At 41.2% G+C, this 21216-nt stretch overlaps 1 protein-coding gene across 6 annotated transcripts in view; it reads right to left on the reverse strand.

Moving 5' to 3' along the window:
* tdrd1 (tudor domain containing 1) overlaps positions 1 to 21216 on the reverse strand; it is a 99445-nt gene that overhangs the window by 62452 nt on the left and 15777 nt on the right. For 3 of the 6 annotated variants that reach the window (XM_014157068.2, XM_014157067.2, XM_014157064.2), the window contains exons 3-12: positions 20234 to 20280; positions 20065 to 20122; positions 19614 to 19731; positions 19137 to 19200; positions 7729 to 7815; positions 7218 to 7397; positions 6965 to 7108; positions 3537 to 3729; positions 3086 to 3169; positions 1486 to 1662 (exon numbers count right to left, since the gene is read on the reverse strand). In XM_014157068.2, the coding sequence (XP_014012543.2) occupies positions 1486 to 1662; positions 3086 to 3169; positions 3537 to 3729; positions 6965 to 7108; positions 7218 to 7397; positions 7729 to 7815; positions 19137 to 19200; positions 19614 to 19731; positions 20065 to 20122; positions 20234 to 20280 (1152 nt within the window). The remainder of the gene's footprint in view (positions 1 to 1485; positions 1663 to 3085; positions 3170 to 3536; positions 3730 to 6964; positions 7109 to 7217; positions 7398 to 7728; positions 7816 to 19136; positions 19201 to 19613; positions 19732 to 20064; positions 20123 to 20233; positions 20281 to 21216) is intronic. The other 3 variants (XM_014157065.2, XM_014157066.2, XM_014157069.2) reach the window with 3 other exon arrangements.

The following is a 21216-nucleotide window of genomic DNA, read 5'->3' on the forward strand; positions in this document are numbered from 1 at the left end:
GCAGTGTATCAAATACTTGTTCTCCCCACTGTATATCTCACTGGTCATCCCCAAAGCCAACACCTCCTTTGGCTGCCTTTCCTTCCAGTTCTGTGCTGCCAATGACTGGAACGAATTGCAAAAACTGCTGAAGCTGGAGACATATTTCCCTCAATAAATTTAAACATCAGCTATCTGAGCAGCTAACCGATCGCTGCAGCTGTGCATAGTCCATCTGTAAATAGCCCACCCAAATCTACCTACCTCATCCTCATATTTTTATTTACTTTTCTGCTCTTTTGCACACCAGAATTTCTACTTGAACATCATCTGCTCGTCTATCACTCCAGTGTTAATTTGCTAAATTGTAATTACGCCACTACTATGGCCTATTTATTGCCTTAATTAACTCCTCATGCCATTTGCACACACTGTATATTGACTATTTTTTGCCCTATTGTGTTATTGACTGTACGCTTGTTTATTCCATGTATATCTCTGTGTTGCGGTTTGTGTCACACTGCTTTGCTTTCTTGGCCAGGTCGCAGTTGTAAATGAGAACTTGTTCTCAACTAGCCTACCTGGTTAAATAAAGGAGAAATAAAATGTAAAAAAATAAAAACTTGTAATAAATGGTGTGGAAATTGGTTGGTGACTAAACTGCTTGGAGTAACCATGGATTGTAAATTGTCATTGTCAAAACATGCTGATACAACAGTAGTTAAGATGGGGAGAAGTCTGTCCATAATAAAGCACTGCTCTGCCTTAACAGCACTATCAACAAGGCAGGTCCTACAGGCTCTAGTTTTGTCCCACCTGGACTACTGTTCAGTCGTGTGGTCAGGTGCCACAAAGAGGGACCTCAGAAAATTACAATTGGCTCAGAACAGGGCAGCTGGCCCTTGGATGTACACGGAGAGCCAACACGTAAATCTCTCATGGCTCACTACTTGTTTTTGTAAGTGTTGACATGCTGAATGCACCAAGGTGTCTGTTTAAACTACTAGCACACAGCTCGGACACCCACGCATACCCCACAAGAAATGCCACCAGAGGTCTCTTCACAGTCCCCAACTCCAGAACAGACTATGGGAGGTACACAGTACTGCATAGAGCCATGAATACATGCAACTCTATTCCACATCAGGTAACTGACGCAGCAGTAGAATCAGATTTCTTTTAATAACTAGATACATTTACACATTATGGAACAGCGGGGACTGAAGAGACACAGGAACACACACAAATGATAATACATGCACTCTACACACGTACACATTTTGGATTCCAAATATGTGGTAGTAGAGTAGTGGTCTGAGGGAACACACTTCATGTGTTATGAAATGTAATGTCAAGTAATATCTTAAATTGAAAACTGCCTTATTGTTGCTGGACCCCAGGAAGAGGAGCTGTTGCCATGGTAACAGCTAATGAGGATCCTTAATAAACACAAATAAAGAAATTAAGCAAAAGTGTATAGATGGGTTGTTACTAGGTTGTACTCACTGGCGTTGTCCAGTTTCTGACAGATGATGTCATAAGGTGACTGCAGGTGCGTCACCATGGCAGCGAAGGCGTCTCCCAGTCCCTGGGTCAGAGGGTCAGGTGGCTGTGCCTCCATGTTCTCGTTCTTACCCCGAGACTGGCGGCGGAAGTTTTCCAGGGACGCACTCACCAGGGAGTCTGGAGGAGAGGGGAGCAGAGGGGGACCAGCTACTAAATATTCTTACAAACTGGAATAAACCTTTACCTTGTAAACTCAAAAAGAAACGTCCTCTCACTGTCAACTGCGTTTCTTTTCAGCAAATTAACATGTGTAAATATTTGTATGAACATAACAAGATTCAACAACTGACATAAACTGAACAAGTTCCACAGACATGTGACTAACAGATATTGAATAATGTGTCCAAGAACAAAGGGGGGATTGAGAGCCGGGCTCTTCGCTGGTCATGGCAGAGCACTGACATCCCTGTCTTGCTGGAAATCATGCACAGAACGAGCAGTATGGCTGGTGGCATTGTCATGCTGGAGGGTCATGTCAGCATGAGCCTGCAGAAGGGTACCACATGAGGGAGGAGGATGTCTTCCCTGTAACGCACAGTGTTGAGATTACCTGCAACGACAACAAACTCAGTCCGATGATGCTGTGACACACTGCCCCAGACCATGACGGACCCTCCACATCGATCCCGCTCCCGAGTACAGGCCTCGGTGCAACGCTCATTCCTTCGACGATAAACGCGAATACGACCATCAACCCTGGTGAGACAAAACAGCGACTCGTCAGTGAAGAGCACATTTTGCCAGTCCTGTCTGGTCCAGCGACGGTGGGTTTGTGCCCATAGGCGCCGTTGTTGCCGGTGATGTCTGGTGAGGACCTGCCTTACAACAGGCCTACAAGCCCTCAGTCCAGCCTCTCTCAGCCTATTGCGGACAGTCTGAGCACTGATGGAGGGATTGTGCGTTCCTGGTGTAACTCGGGCAGTTGTTGCCATCCTGTACCTGTCCCGCAGGTGTGATGTTCGGATGTACCGATCCTGTGCAGGTGTTGTCACACGTGGTCTGCCACTGCGAGGATGATCAGCTGTCCGTCCTGTCTCCCTGTAGCGCCATCTTAGGCGTCTCATAATACGGACATTGCAATTTATTGCCCTGACCACATCTGCAGTCCTCATGCCTCCTTGCAGCATGCCTAAGGCACGTTCACCCAGATGAGCAGGGACCCTGGGAATATTTATTTTGTTGTTTTTCCAGAGTCAGTAGAAGGGCCTCTTTAGTGTCCTAAGTTTTCATAACTGTGACCTGTAAGGTGTTAAGTGTCTTAACGACCGTTCCACAGGTGCATGTTCGTTAATTGTTTATGGTTCATTGAACAAGCATGGGAAACAGTGTTTAAACCCTTTACAATGATCTGTGAATTTATTGGGTTTTTACAAATTATTTTTGAAAGACAGGGTCCTGAAAAGGGGACGTTTCTTTTTTTTGCTGAGTTAAGTATAAGACAACACATTTCAGCAGGAATTGTAATCAGAATCCAATTATTATTATGGAACTTGGAAAAACTGTTGCAAAATGGTGACAAAATAAAATTGACACTGCTCACCAACGTCCTGTTCCGCGCGCTTCTTATTGACGTCCTCCCTCACAGCGTAACCTTGGTCCATGAGGAAGGTGCTCAGCTGTTTTCCTGTCAGAGAAAGATATGGTGTTTACATGGCAGACATGAAGACAGACAACGTGAAAAGCACTTCAATAGTCATACAAAGGACATTTTAAAAAGGGGAGTATGGTTACTATATTATGGTGTTAAAGTCAGTTAAGCACTCAGTGATACAAACATGAGAAAAAAATAGAACGATGCAAAGATGAATGCAAAGACATCCATATAGTTCAAAGCGACACAAATTACGCTGTATACGGCGAGCTGTACTCCAATGGGAGCGCCCAAAAAGATGCTCAAGGTTCCTAAACCTAATCATGCTTATGTTTATTATGGAGAATTAAATGTGGTGATTCATTCTTTCACCTTCTATTATTTACTGTAGCCAACTGACCATAGCCTTCCTGTGATACAGTACCGATAGGAGTCAGCAGGATGTCCACTGCGTAGGTGCGGTCATTCTCCTGTGTGTCCACCACAGTGAGTGTCAGGCTCTTTCCAGCCACCAGCTGTCTCACAGCCATGCAACATACCCCCATCCAGCTGTCAGTCACCGGTGTTATCCCGGCGACACTGCACTCCAAAGCCTGCAAGAGAAAGGTTGTGGTAAATGAACAAGAATAAATGCGCATTTCAAATAAAATAGGGCAGTAAATATTTGGGCCTTGAATGTTACTCCTAGGAAAGAGATGAATTTGGACTAGGAAAATTAACTTCAGTGCACACAATTTAACTTGACTGAAACGTGCCTTCGGAAAGTATTCAGACCCATTGACTTTTACCACATTGTTACGTTACAGCCTTATTCTAAAATGTATTTGAAAAAAATCCCTAAATCTACACACAATAACATATATCGATGAAGCAAAAACATATTTTTTCGTAAATGTATTAAAAATAAAACAAATAACACATTTACATAAGTATTCACACCCTTTACTCAGTACTTTGTCGAAGTACCATTGGCAGCGATTACAGCCTCGAGTCTTCTTGGGTATGACGCTACAAGCTTGGCACACCTGTATTTGGGGAGCTTCTCCCATTCTTCTCTGCAGAACCTCTCAAGCTCTGTCAGGTTGGATGGGGAGAGTCGCTGCACAGCTATTTTAAGGTCTCTCCAGAGATGTTGGGTTCACGTCAGGGCTCTGGCTGGGCCACTCAAGGACATTCAGAGACATGTCCCGAAGCCACTCCTGCGTTGTCTTGGCTGTGTGCTTAGGGTCATTGTCCTGTTGGAAGGTGAACCCTAACCCCAGTCTGATAACCTGCTCAGGACTTCAAAGGTTCTCTCTGTACATCGCTCCTTTCATCTTTGCCTTGATCCTGACTAGTCTCTCATTTCATGCTGCTAAAATACATCCCCACAGCATGACGCAGCCACCACCATGCTTCACCGTAGGGATGGGGTCAGGTTTCCTACAGATGTGACACTTGGCACTGAGGCCAAAGAGTTCAATCTTGGGTTCATCAGACCAGAGAATCTTGTTTGTCATTGTCTAAGAGTCCTTTAGGTGCCTTTTGGCAAACCCCCACCGGACTGTCACATGATTTTTACTAAGGAGTGGCTTCCGTCTGGCCACTCTACCATGAAGGCCTGATTGGTGGAGTGTTGCAGAGATGGGAGAACCTTCAGAAGGACAGCCATCTCCACAGAGGGACTCTGTCAGAGTGACCATTGGGTTCTTGGTCACCTCCCTGACCAAGGCCCTTCTTCCCCAATTGCTCAGTTTGGCCAGGCGGCCAGCTCTAGGAAGAGTCTTGGTGGTTCAAAAGTTATTTCATTTAACATTTTTTTACATTTTTTTTTTTTTACATTTTAGTCATTTAGCAGACGCTCTTATCGACTTACAGTAGTGAATACATACATACATTTCATACTTCATTTTCATTTTGTACTGGCCCCCCGTGGGAATCGAACCCACAACCCTGGCGTTGCACACACCATGCTGGCGTTGCAAACACCATGCTCTACCAACTGAGCCACAGGGAAGGCCTGTGGCTTAACCTCTTGACGGTCGCCTAGGATAGGGGGCGCTACAGCGATTTTTGAAAAAGATTCGTGCCCATTTTAAACGGCCTCCTACTCAAACTCAGAAGCTAGGATATGCATATAATTAATACTTGTGGATAGAAAACACCCTAAAACTGTTTGAATGGTGTCTGAGTATAACAGAACTCATGGCAGTCAAAACCCCGAGACAGATCGTAACAGGATGTGGAATTCTGAATTGCGGACTCAACTTCATCACTTTCCCTATAAAATCACACTGTGAGCTATGGTTCATTGAGCACTTCCTATTGCTTCCACTAGATGTCCCCAGTCTTTACAAAGTGGTTTGAGCCTTCTACTGTGAACTGACAGAATGAGAGTCTGTGGAAAGTGGTCACATAAAGGTTTGGGGGGAAAAAAAAAACAGAAACAATAAACACCATTATGACGCCAGCGCCCCTGGCTACCCTCCCCTTTCGAAACGTTTAGAAAGACAATGCAACCGACCCCTTGAATCTTATTGGAGCTCTGGTTGAAAAAGGCCCTAAAGATTTATGTTATACAACGTTTGACATGTTTGAACGAACTTAAATAAAAAAAAATGCATTTTGTTGAGAGAGAAGTCCACGGAGCCCGTCCAGAGGTTAAGAACGGAGGCCACTGTGTGCTTGGGGACGTTCAATGCTGCAGTAATGTTTTGGTACCCTTCCCCAGATCTGTGTCTCAACACAATCCTGTCTCGGAGCTCTACGGACAATCCGTTCAACCTCATTTCTTGTTTTTTTGCTCTGACATGCACTGTCAACTGTGGGACCTCATATAGACAGGTGTGTGCCTTTCCAAATCATGCCTAATCACATGAATTTACCAGAGGTGGACTCCAATCAAGTTGTAGAAACATCTCAAGGATGATCAATGAAAACAGGATGCACCTAAGCTCAATTTCGAGTCTCAGAGCAAAGGGTCTGAATACTTACGTAAATAAATATTTTTTATTTATTTATACATTTTCAAAAATGTCTAAAACCCTGTTTTCGCTTGGTCATTATGGAGTATTGTGTGCAGATTGCTGAGGAAATTGTTTTATTTAATACATTTTTAGAATAAGGCCTTTACAAAACGGAAAAAGTCAAGGGGTCTGAATACTTTCCGAAGGCACCGTATACAAAAGTATGTGGACACCTTCAAATTACTGGATTCGGCTAAGTGTATAAAATTGAGCACACAGCAATGCAATCGCCATAGACAAACATTGGCAGTAGAACGGCCTTACTGAAGAACTCAGTGACTTTCAAAGTGGCACCGTCATAGGATGCCACATTTCCAACAAGTCAGTTTGTCAAATTTCAGCCCTGCTAGAGCTACCCCCGTCAACTGTAAGTGCTGTTATTGTGAAGTGGAAATGTCTAGGAGCAACAACGGCTCAGCCGTGAAGTGGTAGGCCACACAAGCTCCCAGAACGGGACAGCCGTGTGCTGAAGCACATAGCTAGTAAAAAACGTCTGTCCTCGGTTGCAACACTCACTACAGAGTTCCAAACTGCCTCTGGAAGCAACATCAGCACAAGAACTGTTCGTCTAGAGCTTCATGAAATGGGTTTCCATGGCCGAGCAGCCACACATAAGCCTAAGATCACCATGCGCAATGCCAAGTTTCGGCTGGAGTGGTGTAAAGCTCGCCGCCATTGGACTCTGGAGCAGTGGAAGTGCGTTCTCTGGAGTGATGAATCACACTTACCCATCTGACAGTCCGACGGACGAATCTGGGTTTGGTGGAAGCCAGGAGAACTCTACTTCTAAAAGAACTGAGGTGAATTTTCACGATGAACTCACACATGGTGGAATAGGTTCAATGCTGGTAGCGAGCGGCTTGATCCGATCCAGTGTCACGTCTTCTTCGTTTCCAAAGTCAATGTAGAGAACGTTAGCATTTCCATCATCTGCAGCTACAGACTGGACAACACCTCTGTACCAGTTCTTGAGAGGGCGATAAGCAAAGGATTAGATAGAGGCTTTAAAAATCCATACTAAGTAATATTTTTACGACTGCATTTTTTCAATTTTCCTAAGTGGCGTTCTTCATCACCTGATCCAAGGAGTATTTGACGGCACAGACCTCTCCGGTGTCGGGCTTGTAGTCTGTCCCTAGCGAGTCGCCGTTGGTCTTCTGCAGTTCCACAGTAATGGCTCTCAGAGCCTCAACCAGCTCTGGCCTTTGGACGTGAATGAAAAACCTACCAGGGCTATGCAGCTCCACCACAGACACCTTAAGCCACAGACAACCAGGAAGAGAGAAGACTTCAGAGTACACAAACACAATGAGACTCAACATACTACATTGATAATGTTGGCCTATGTACCTACAGGACAATCGTCATTGTGTGGGTGGAACATTGAGGTATGTTGGATTAGTTTGTACACCTGTGGATTGTTCTAACATCAGACATCACCATAGCATATTTTCTAAACATGCGTAAAAAATAAGTCATTAATTCTGCCTCTTGAATTCTCTCAACGGTGACATTTTAGGTCAGACTTTTTCCCGGACCTAAACATGACCTCAGGAGGACATTAAAGGAGCTGGCCAGATCACAAACCTGAATTTCCATTCCTTTAGTGATGTCATTCTTACGGAGGTCCCGCAGGTACACTCGCTGGGAGCAAGTCACATCACCATTGTTCACCTGCAAACACCAGGTTACAGATCTCAAAATAATGTTCTCCTCAGTTGACTGGTCACATGTTCTAATAAATTCCATTCAGTTGCCTGTCAAATATATAGTCAACCTTGCACAAATCACTATTTCTTTTAAGTAGAAGAAAAAAAGAAAAAGGGGGGGGGGAGAAATTAATAAAAACTTAGTTCACATGTACATTTGCTTGATTTACAAAACACACAAGAACAAGAAGAACTGTGTAATTTCACATGTGGTAAAAATAGCGATTGAAAAAAAGAAAACCGAACATTTTGCTCCACATTGTAAAGTGCAAAGGTGCCAATATATTTGACCTCAACTGTACAAGTACAGGAACTACAAAGTGAAAGGTTCAACAATTTGTGAGGGGTAGGAATGGGCGGATTTCTCCATTGACTTCTCCGGCTGTTGTATTGGTAAGCTCAATGTTGAAAAATGTCTCAGTTCTTGGAGCAAAAACGTTGTGCTATCCAGGAGTACGAGTACAGGACATCAATATGCTTTTTCCAAACATTTTAAACAAGCATCAGGAAAGTCTATCATAGTTCATGTGGAATTCAATGACATTATGAAGTGCAGCTCAGAACACCTGAAGATGGATTTCAAAGAACTGATTGGGTCACTGCTTGACACCAGCAAAACCCCCATAATATCTGGCCCTATACCATCCCTAAATTGTGGCATTGAACATTTCAGCAGACTTTTAACCCTCCATAACTGTCTACGAGACATGCAGATGGGTGTGGGTGTAACATTTGACAATTTTGAAACCTTCTGGAAACACAGCTCTTTTTGGTTCCCGGATCATTTCACAGCATTTTAAGACTGCAGAGACAATGACTTATCAATGACCCAAGGCCAGCTCAGTTGAGCCCTACCATTGTGTCGCTGAGTCGTCATAACGCTTCAGCAAATGTACATTATCCTAGGGGCGTTGGAAGACACAATGTAAGTAACCTAAATGTGTCCCTCTTACTGCCCTGAATGCCTCTGCTGATCCCACAGCTATTGTACGCAGTAATCCTGTACCCATGAACAACAGTTATACCGTTAGCACTGAGGCGGTGTGCCCTAGAAGGAAGTGAGGTGCGTGCAGCTCACCCTGCACTAACAAATAACATGAGCATGTCTACTTCTGCTAAGCTTCCCAGTAAAGCAATGAAAACAAGCAACCATCCCAGAAAAGCACTAAAAATAGCCCATATTAACCTCCATGGGCAAGGTGGGACGTTTGTGGCATCGCGTGGCGCGAAATACAAATACCTAAAAAATGCTATAACTTCAATTTCTCAAACATATGACTATTTTACACCATTTTAAAGACGAGACTCTCGTTAATCTAACCACATTGTCCGATTTCAAAAAGGCTTTACAGCGAAAGCAAAACATTAGATTATGTCAGGAGAGTACCCAGCCAGAAATAAACACAGCCATTTTCAAAGCAAGCATATATGTCACAAAAACCCAAACCACAGCTAAATGCAGCACTAACCTTTGATGATCTTCATCAGATGACAACCCTAGGACATTATGTTATACAATACATGCATGTTTTATTCAATCAAGTTCATATTTATATCAAAAAACAGCTTTTTACATTAGCATGTGATGTTCAGAACTAGCATTCCCACCCAAAACTTCTGGTGAATTTACTAAATTACTCATAAACGTTGACAAAATACATAAATTATTTTAAGAATTTATGCAATCGCTATGTCCGATTTTAAAATAGCTTTTCGGCGAAAGCACATTTTGCAATATTCTGAGTACATAGCTCGGCCATCACAGGCTAGCTAATTTGACACCCACCAAGTTTGGGGCTCACTAAACTCAGAATTACTATTAGAAAAATTGGATTACCTTTGCTGTTCTTCGTCAGAATGCATTCCCAGGACTTCTACTTCAGATGTTTTTGTTCCAAATAATCCAGTTAAATCCAAATACCTCCGTTTTGTTCGTGCGTTCAGGTCACTATCCAAAGGGTAACGCGCGAGCGCATTTCCTGACAAGAAAATTCAAAATGTTCCATTACTGTACTTAGAAGCATGTCAAACGCTGTTTAAAATACATTTTTATGCTATTTTTCTCGTAAAATAGCAATAATATTCCAACCCGACAACGTTGTATTCATTCAAAGAGGAAAAGAAAAAATGGCAAGGTCTCGTGAACACGCATCTCCAGTCTCTCTGTCACCAGGCAGTCCACTGACAAACTGTGCTGCTGTTATCTGCCCAGAGACAGGAGACACCTCAATCTGGTTTCTGAAGGCTTTAGAGAGCCAATGGAAGACTTAGAAAGTGTCACGTAACAGCTCAGATAATGTAATTTCAATAGAGATGCAACCGAAGGACTACAAATGGTCAGACAGGCCACTTCCTGTATGGAATTTTCTCAGGTTTTTGCCTGCCATATGAGTTCTGCTATACTCAGACACCATTCAAACAAGAGTCCCACCTTGCCCTGCGAGGTTAACGGGATTTTATCCTCTACAGGTTAAACCAAATTGAACATGTTTCATCATTTATTTGAGGCTAAATTGATTTTATTGATGTATTATATTAAGTTAAATTAAGTGTTCATTCAGTATTGTTGTAATTGTCATTATTACAAATAAAAAATAAAAATAAATAAAAATAAAAAAAACGGCCGATTAATCTGTAGCGGCCTTTTTTGGTCCTCCAATAATCGGTATCGGCGTTGAAAAATCTAAATCGGTCGACCTCTAATCCCATCAGCTTTCTATTGGCTAGGCCTACTATATTTATTAATCAACTTTCCTAATATTAAGCACATTGCTTCTCTTCACAACAGGAGTATAGCCTACCTGGCTGGCATGAAAATTAACCACGGGAAAAGTGTCCTCCATTTGCTATTTAAGCGCATAGATGACATGTATTTTCTCCCCCAGCCCCATTTGAAAACAGGTGCATGATAATAGTCCATTCTATATCAAAACAAATTTCACACATATTTAGAATGAAGACAAGATTAAAACAAGAACAGTCTGATCAAAATCGAACTGTGTCACATGCGAGGAATACAACAAGTGTAGACCTTACCGTGAAATGCTTACAAACCCTTAACCACCGGCAGGACACACTGCCAACAGCCAGCGAAATACCAGGGCGCCAAATTCAAAACAAAAATCTCATGATTCAAATTTCTCAAACATACAATTATTTTACACCATTTTAAAGATGAACTTCTCGTTAATCCAATCACATTGTCCGATTTCAAAAAGGCTTTACTGGCGAAAGCAGAGCATTAGATTATGTTAGGACAGCACCTAGACAAGAAAAACCACACAGCCATTTTCCAAGCAAGGAGAGGCGTCACAAAAAACAGAAATACAGCTAAAATTAAGCACTAACCTTTGATGATCTTCATCAGATGACACTCATAGGACATCATGTTACACAATATATTATGTTTTGCTCAATAAAGTTCATATTTATATCCAAAAACCGATTTTACATTGGGGTGTAATATTCAGAAATGTTTTTCCTTCAAAAACTTCCGGTGAATGAGCACATCAATTTATAGAAATACTCATCATAAACGTTGATAAAATATTAAACTGTTATTCAAAGAATTATAGATAAACATCTCCTTTATGCAACCACTGTGACAGATTTCAAAAAAGCTTCACGGGGAAAGCACACTTTGCAATAATCTGAGTACGGCACTCAGAAAAAGACATCAAGCAATACAGATACCCGCCATTTTGGAGTCATCTAAAATCATAAATAGCATTAGAAATATTCACTTACCTTTGATGATCTTCATCAGAAGGCACTTCCAGGATTTCCCAGGTCCACAATAAATGTTGTTTTTTTCGATAAAGTCCATAATTTATGTCCAAATACCTCGTTGTTTGCGCGTTCAGTAAGCTACTCCAAATGTAGGAAGCGCGCCAAAAATGTCACGACAAAAAGTTATTTACGTTCGTTGAAACATGTCAAACGTTGTAAAGCATCAATCTTCAGGGCCTTTTAACGTAAAACTTCAGTAATATTCCAACCGGACGATTCCAATGTCTTGAAAAACGTTACGGAACACAGCTACCCCTCACGTGAACGCGCGTAATTAAGGACATGTCATTCTCTCGGTCATCAGACTCCAGGAGGTCTTGTTCGCTCTCTGTTGACTGCAAAAGCCTGAAACACGTTCTAAAGACTGTTGACATCTAGTGGAAGCCTTAGGAAGTGCAAATTGTACCCTAAGTCACTGTATACTGAATAGGCCCAGTCTCGAAAAACTACAATCCACTTCCTGGTTGGATTTTTTTCTCAGGTTTTTGCCTGCCATATGAGTTCTGTTATACTCACAGTCATCATTCAAACAGTTTTACACTTCAGAGTGTTTTCTATCCAAATCTACTAATAATATGCATATCCTACGTTCTGAGCCCGAGTAGTAGGCAGTTTAATTTGGGCACCTCATTCATCCAAACTACTCAATACTGCCCCCGGGCCCAGAAAGGTTAAAAATATAAACTTATGGCACAACATTTGTATCACAACTGAAGTTAGATTAACTAAATCAAGCATATATGAGTACCGGTTTCTTTGTTAACCGCTCAACACAGAATAGCTGCATGTCCGCACTCCCTCAAATCGTTTGGAGAAAATATCCTTTCTATTTTACTCAGCCATGTTCAATTGTATTCTTCACACTATAAAATAAGGCCACAGAATTCTAAGCAAATCCTGCCTGCTAAATTAACTAGTGGAGCAGTGGTCTAAGGCACTGCATCTCAGTGCAAGAGGCGTCACTACAGTCCCTGACTTGCTCAGGATTACTTGCCCAACACTCAAACCACTAGACCACCTGCCGCACGAAATGAGGCAAAAGGAATGGGATTGCTGCACAACCGACTGGCAAAAGTACTGCAAATTGAGAAATCAAGTGACGAAACTGATTAAAAAGAAGAAACTACACAATGAAACAAAGATAAATGACAGAGATATCCAAAAGCTTTGGAGCACCTTAAAATGAAATTCTGGGCAAAAAAGGTAAACTCAGCTCAATCATTCATTGAATCAGATGGCTCATTCATAGCAAATTGATACTGCCAACTACTTTAATTATGTTTCCATTGGCAAGATGCCAGCAACAAACAATTACACTAAACATACAAGCATAACTGATCAAATTATGAAAGATAAGCATTGTTATTTTGAATTCTGTAAAGCAAGTGTGGGGTAAAAAAAAATGTATGTTGCCTATCAACAATGACAAGCCACCGGGGTCTGACAACTTGGATGGAAAATTACTGAGGATAATAGTGGAAGATATAGCCACTCCTATTGGCCATATCTTCCATCTAAGCCTACTAGAAAGTGTGTGCCCTCAGGCCCAGAGGAAAGCAAATCTAATTCCCCTACCCAAGAATAGTAAAGCCCCCTTTACTGGCTCAAATAGCAGACCAATCACCCTGTTACCAACCCTTGGTAACCTTTTGGGAAAAAAATTGTTTGACCAGATACAATGCTATTTCACAGTAAACAAATTGACAACAGACTTTAAGCACGCTGATAGGGAAGGACATTCAACACGCACACAAGTGTGCAAGCGTTGCAAAATAAATGTACACATACATGTTATTCAATCATCGCACCCACAATGCTCGCGTGGCCAGGCACTAAAATTGAACTTGGTTCTATTTGTGATGCTCAACACACTGCAAGTCCTCTCCCATCTCCTCATTGGTTTTTAGGAGCATATACCCACCCACGTGCCAGTCCCCTAATTAATAAAATTGGTTCAGGGTTTGTTTTGATATTTCAACCTGCGTGTCCTGATCGTGTCTGGTGTGGATGAACAAAATCAACTTGCGCGCCTTGGTCAGCATGTTACACAGGTGACCGATGATTGGCTGAGAGAAATGGATAATAAAAGTGGGAGCTGTTTTGTTAAGACTTCAGTGCGGCTTTTGACATTATCAATCTGCTGATGGAAAAACTTGTTATGGCTTGACACCCCCTGCTACATTGTGGACAAAGAGTTACCTGTAACAGAAAACAGGATGTTCTATAATGGAAGCCTCTCCAACATAATCCAGGTAGAGTCAGGAATTCCCCAGGGCAGCTGGCTAGGACCCACATTTTTGTTACATCTTTACTAATGACATGGCACTTGCCTTCAGTAAAGCCAGTGTGGCTATGTACGTTGATGACTCAACACTACACACTTCAGCAAGTGAAATTACTGCAAAAAACACTAAAGTTGATAAAACTGTTAAAATAATGTCTGAGTATAACATTACTGAAATGGCAGGGGGAACCCCGAGGACAAACCACCCCCCCCCAAAAAAAAGTTGAGCCTACCACAATGCCTGGCACTTTTATAATAGGGCGAAATCGTGCCCGATTGCAGTTCCTAGGGCTTCCACTAGATGTCAGTCTTTAACCTCTCTAGGGTAGGTGGCACCAAATCGTCCCACCTACGTAACAGCCAGTGTAATCCAGTGGCGCGTTATTCAAAAACAATTTTTCAAACATATGACTATTTTACACAATTTAAAGACAAGACTCTCGTTAATCTAACCACACTGTCCGATTTCAAAAAGGCTTTACAACGAAAGCAAAACATTAGATTATGTCAGCAGAGTACCCAGCCAGAAATAATCAGACACCCATTTTTCAAGCTAGCATATAATGTCACATAAACCCAAACCACAGCTAAATGCAGCACTAACCTTTGATGATCTTCATCAGATGACAACCCTAGGACATTATGTTATACAATACATGCATGTTTTGTTCAATCAAGTTAATATTTATATCAAAAAACTGCTTTTTACATTAGCATGTGACTAGCATGTGACTAGCATTCCCACCGAACCCTGCCGGTGAATTTACTAAATTACTTACGATAAACGTTCACAAAAAGCATAACAATTATTTTAAGAATTATAGATACAGAACTCCTCTATACACTCGATATGTCCGATTTTAAAATAGCTTTTCGGTGAAAGCACATTTTGCAATATTCTCAGTAGATAGCCCGGCATCACAGGGCTAGCTATTTAGACACCCAGCAAGTTTAGCACTCACCAAAGTCAGATTTACTATAAGAAAAATTTTATTACCTTTGCTGTCTTCGTCAGAATGCACTCCCAGGACTTCTACTTCAATAACAAAATGTTGGTTTGGTCCAAAATAATCCATCGTTATATCCAAACAGCGGCGCTTTGTTCGTGCGTTCAAGACACTATCCTAAAGGGTAAATAAGGGTGACGAGCATGGCGCAATTCGTGACAAAAAAAATTCTAAATATTCCATTACCGTACTTCGAAGCATGTCAACCGCTGTTTAAAATCAATTTTTATGCCATTTTTCTCATAAAAAAGCGATAATATTCCGAACGGAACAGACACCATTCAAACAGTTTTAGAAACTTTAGGGTGTTTTCTATCCAAAGCCAATAATTATATGCATAATCTAGTTACTGGGCAGGAGTAGTAACCAGATTAAAATCGGGTACGTTTTTTATCCGGCCGTGTCAATACTGCCCCCTAGCCTTAACAGGTTAAAAGAGTTTCAGGCTGGTTTTTGGAAAAATTTCCCAGAAATTGTAGTTTTTCTAGATGGCTCCCATTTTGGCTGTAGTGTTTCCAAGCGCGAGAATGAGAGCGCGTTCTTTGCTATTTTTCTCCGGTAAAGACAATAACGATTCTCCGTCTTAAATTTTATCGTTTATTTGCGTATTAGATTACCTAAGGTTTGATTATAAACGTTGATTGATTTGTTTGGATAAGTTTATTGGTAACGTTTGGGATTCATTTTGTATGCATTTTGAAGGAGGGAAACCGAGTGGATTATTGACTGAAGCACGCCAGCTAAACTGAGTTATGGATATAAAGAAAGGACATTATCGAACAAAAGGACCATTTGTAATGTAACTGGGACCTTTGAGTGCCAATAGAAGATCTTCAAAGGTAAGGCATATATTATATCACTATTTCTGACTTTCGTGTCGCAACTCCCTGGTTGAAAATTATTTGTTATGCATGTGTGTGCTGGGCGCTGTCCTCAGATAATCGCATGGTTTGCTTTTGCCGTAAAGCCATTTTGAAATCTGACACGGCGGCTGGATTAACAATAAATTAAGCTTTATTTTGATGTATTGCACTTGTGATTTCATGAAGGTTTAATATTTATAGTAATTTAATTTGAATTTGGCGCTCTGCAATTTCACCGGAAGGTGTCGAAAACGCTAGTGTCCCACTGATCCTCAAATTAACAAAGAGCTGCAGTTAGTTTCAGAATGGGTGGCAAGGAATAAGTTAGACAAATCATTAACTAAAACCTAAACCTTAACCTCTTGGGGCTAGGGGGCAGTATTTGCACGGCCGAATAAAAACGTACCCGATTTAAACTCGTTACTACTCTTGCCCAGAAACGAGAATAAGCATACAATTAGTAGATTTGGATAGAAAACACTCTACAGTTTCTAAAACTGTTTGAATGGTGTCTGTGAGTATATCAGAACTCATATGGCAGGCCAAAACATGAGAAGATTCCATACAGGAAGTGCCCTGTCTGACAATTTGTTGTCCTTCTGTGGCATCTCTATCGAAAATACAGCATCTCTGCTGTAACGTGACATTTTCTAAGGCTTCCATTGGCTCTCAGAAGGCGCCAGAAAGTGTAATGGGGTGTCTGCAGTCTCTGGGCAAAGTAAAGCAGCTCTGTTACTAGCCTGCCTGGGGACAGTGACACTGGAGATGAGGTCACGAGAAGTCGCCATGTTTTTCTTTCAGCCTTTGCATGAATACAACGTCGCCCGGTTGGAATATTATCGCTATTTTACAAGAAAAATCGCATAAAAATTGGATTTTAAACAGCGTTTGAAATGCTTCGAAGTACGGTAATGGAATATTTTGACATTTTTTGTCACGAAATGCGCTCGCGCGTCACCCTTCGGCTAGTTACCTGAACGCATGAACAAAACGGCGGTATTTGGATATAACTATGGATTATTTGGAACCAAAACAACATTTGTTGTTGAAGTATCAGTCCTGGGAGTGCATTCTGACGAAGAACAGCAAAAGTAATCCAATTTTTCTTATAGTAAATCTGAGTTTGGTGAGTGCCAAACTTGGTGGGTGTCAAATTAGCTAGCCGTGATGGCCGGGCTATGTACTCAGAATATTGCAAAATGTGCTTTTGCCGAAAAGCTATTTTAAAATCGGACACCGCGATTGCATAAAGGAGTTCTGTATCTATAATTCTTAAAATGATTGTTATGTATTTTGTGAACGTTAATCGTGAGTAATTTAGTAAATTCACCGGAAGTTTGCGGTGGGTATGCTAGTTCTGAACATCACATGCTGATTTAAAAAGCTGGTTTTTGATATAAATATGAACTTGATTGAACAAAACATGCATGCATTGTATAACATAATGTCCTAGGAGTGTCATCTGATGAAGATCAAAGGTTAGTGCTGCATTTAGCTGTGGTTTTGGTTTTTGTGACATATATGCTTGCTTTGAAAATGGCTGTGTGATTATTTTTGGCAGGGTACTCTGACATAATCTAATGTTTTGCTTTCGCTGTAAAGCCTTTTTGAAATCGGACAATGTGGTTAGATTAACGAGAGTCTTGTCTTTAAAATGGTGTAAAATAGTCAAATGGTTGAGAAATTGAAGTTATAGCATTTATGAGGTATTTGTATTTCGCGCCACGCGATTCCACTGGCTGTTGACAAGGTGGGACGCAAGCGTCCCCCCTTGCCCAGGGATGTTAACTAAAACGTGTAATAAATGGTGTGGAAATTGAGGAAGTTTGTGACTAAATTGCTTGGAGTAACCCTGGGTTATAAACTGTCATGGTCCAAACATGTTGATACAGCAGTAGCTAAGATGGGGATAAGTCTGTCCATAACAAAGCGTTGCTCTGCCTTAACAACACTATCAACAAGGCAGGTCCTACAGGCCCTAGTTTTGTCACACATGGACTACTGTTCAGTCACGTGGTCAGGTGCCACAAAAAAGTACTTGGCTACATGGAACTCTATTCCACATCAGGTAACTGATGAAAGCAGTAGAATCGGATTTCAAACACAGATAAATATACACCTTATGAAACAGCAGGGACTGTGAAGAGACAAGCACTCTACACACACTTGCACATGGATGTTGTATTGTAAATATGTGGTTGTGGAATGGTGTCCTGAGGGAACACACTGAATGTGTTGGTTAAGGTGTGAAATGTAATGCCATGTAGTATTTTAAACTGTATGTAACAGTCTTATGTTGCTGGACCCCAGGAAGAGTAGCTGCTGCCTTGGCAGCAGTTAAAATGGGGATCCATAAGTACAAATACAAACGGTTATTAAAAAAATAAATAAAAATGTTTGAGTTGAAATACATTTACTAACGCGTATCAGCTCCATTAATATTCCTTTAACAGCCTCACTAAGTAAGTAGTGCTCTATTCTGGCCCTCACTCTGTAATCTTCTAAGCAACTCGAGTCAGAGCAGTAGTGATGTGCAGTTCGTGAACGATTCTTTAGAGCAGGATTAATATGCTCTCCTCTGGCTCAATGGCTCCCGAGATGTGATCTGACCACCAACTGTATAAGTATGCAGAAAGAAAGATCATGCTGCAGGAAGCAAAGAGAAGAAAACTACATGTTTAGAATTGATAATTGATCGCATGGTGCAAGAATGAATGCAATGAATTGATTATTATCGATGGAAATAGCTTTGTAGAACAAAAACACAGCTTGTCTCTGCTCAACACATTTCAACTCGACAATGACTCATTTGGGGGGAGGGCTGCTGCAGTTTGCAAACGATATTGTGCCAATCTCCCTCGCAGCAGTCAAGCAATTGCATTCCGCCAATAGTTATTCTCAATCGAGGAGTTTATTCAATCAGTATCGCTGAAGCGCTGCGCTGTAGCATGATTGAAATGTAATTTCCGTTTCAGCCAACAAATGCAGTGTCAAGAAATTATCTTATTTGAATGCCTGTCAATCACAAATGTACATTGTTTGAAGCACACTTATAAGTCTGTCACAAATGACAGCTCCAATAAGCCCCCTATATTGAACGAGAGGCTTGTAGAAACATTCTTTTGAGTTTTTAGTTCATCGTTCACCGGTAGGGGGTCCTACGTGCTCTGGGCATTACTGAAACAAATTAATCGAAAGATTTATTTTGACTGAACGAGTTCAAAAGATTGAGTCAGTAAAAAGAGCCAAACTTCTCATCACTACAGAGTAGGGCATCAGGAATTTGGCCAATTGAAACAAGTGTGTTTTTCTCCACAGCATCTCAACACAGAAGAAATGATACCTTGGAATCTGACGGTTTCTGCCCATTTCCCATCGGTGAAGCTGGGGTTTCCTTTGGCTTATCACTTTTTGAGATGAAGGGTGTAAAAAAAAAAGTGCATTTTAATAAAAAAAATTTAAGGGACAATCTGCAGTTCAAACAACAAAGCAGACACTATAGTTCTCACCATGTTTCAAGTCTATACTGTGTGTTTGTTTACAATTACATTGTACAAACAATGGATAAAAAAGCTTATATTTTGGGTTCTGATGGAGTATGTTAAACTAAGTCATTTTCTTCAAGAATCAATGGGTATATCACTAATTTAAAAGTCCAGAAATGGATGTAGCAATCGCATACCGCCCTTAAGCTTAACATGACGTTTAAAAAAATTCTGCAAAAAGAAGGGTTAAAGTTGCCTGCCCAGCACTAAAACATCCAATTCAACAAATCACCTTTGATTGAGCCAACAAAGAACATGATTAGTTACATCTTCACCTTGTGGGAGTATCCGGGGTACTGGGCTTGCACATGTGCCTGTGTGCATTCCAGTCCTCTGACTGGCAAGCCACTGAGCAGTAGCAGGTCTTCTTGCAGCGCGTGCAGCGAAGGTTACCTGGAAAAGATGAAGGTTTATTCAATTCTAGCCCAGGTTATAGACCTTGATCAATAGCATCCAACAACTGGCTTTAATGATTTGTGGTGCACTGATCAGTGATTTAAGGGATGCGGATATAATAAGAAATGTCTACCGATTATGGATATACCTTCCAATGCGGGACACGTGCTGCTAAACAGGTACAGTCATTTGAGTGCGACTTAACATGAACGCTTCTCCTATGTTATACACTGTAACAGTAATCCTGTTCACAGTATGCCGTAGAACATGTGGGGCAAAGACAAACAAAGTGATACATCAATGAGAAATTAGCAGGGAAATAAGACCAACCTTGCTGACTGCAGTAGTTGCACAACTTAACAGTGAATGGGGGCATAGAGGCTGTTTTCTACAAGGGCAAAATAACAAATGTTACACATGTCGTCACTGCCTTTCAGGCAGGCGTTACATTTGAGAGATGTAAAATTGATATTACAATTGAAAAATAATAAATGCATACCATAGAGCCGTTTGTGAGTACAGTGGTTTCTTTTCGGCTGGCCTCGGCTTTGACGAAGAAAATAATTATCATTATTTACGTTCTAAAATTACGGTGTTAGGTGAGGCAACAAACAATGGACGCCATGCGAGAATTCTACAAAAAACAGCAGTGATCAAATAAATGTAAAACTACATAACTTCCACATTCATGTTTTCAAATGATTTAAAATGTGTCTGTGTATAACAGAACTGATATGGCAGGCGAAAACCCGAGGACAATCCACCAACAATTATTTTTTTAAGCTCACCTCTGATTACAATGGTTGGGAATATAAAAGGAGGTCCTCCCAGATTGCAGTCCCTAGGGCTTCCACTAGATGGCAACAATCTTTAGAAAGAGTTTCAGGCTGGTTTTTGGAATAATAAGCTAGAATGTAGTTTTTCTAAGTGGCTCCCATTTTGGCTTTAGTGTATGTTGCGCGATCCGGTAAATGCTCGTACTTCGTTAATTATCTCCGGTAATGGTCTCCGGTATTCTCCGTCTTAAATTGTATCTTTTATTTACATAATAGGGTACCTTAGGATTGATTAGGAACGTTGTTTGACTTGTTTAGAAGTTTATTGGTATTAATTTTGTATGCATTTTGAACGAGGGAAACCGGTGGATTACTGAGTCAAGCCACGCCATTGAAACTGACTTTGGGATATAAAGAAGGACTTTATCGAACAAAAGGACCATTTGTTATGTAGCTGTGACCCTTGTGATTGCAAACAGGTGAAGATCTTCAAAGGTAAGTGATTTATTTTAATCGCTATTTCTGACTTTTGTGACGCATCTGCTTGGTTGGAAAAAAATATGTAATGCTTCAGATAATCGCATGGTGTGCTTTCGCCGTAAATGGGCACAAACCCACCGTCACTGGACTAAACAGAACTGGCAAAAAAGAGCTATTCACTGACAAGTCGCGGTTTTGTCTCACCAGGGGTGATGGTCGGATTCGC

The sequence above is a fragment of the Salmo salar genome, chromosome ssa19 (assembly GCF_905237065.1).
Source record: "Salmo salar chromosome ssa19, Ssal_v3.1, whole genome shotgun sequence".
NCBI lineage: Eukaryota > Metazoa > Chordata > Actinopteri > Salmoniformes > Salmonidae > Salmo > Salmo salar.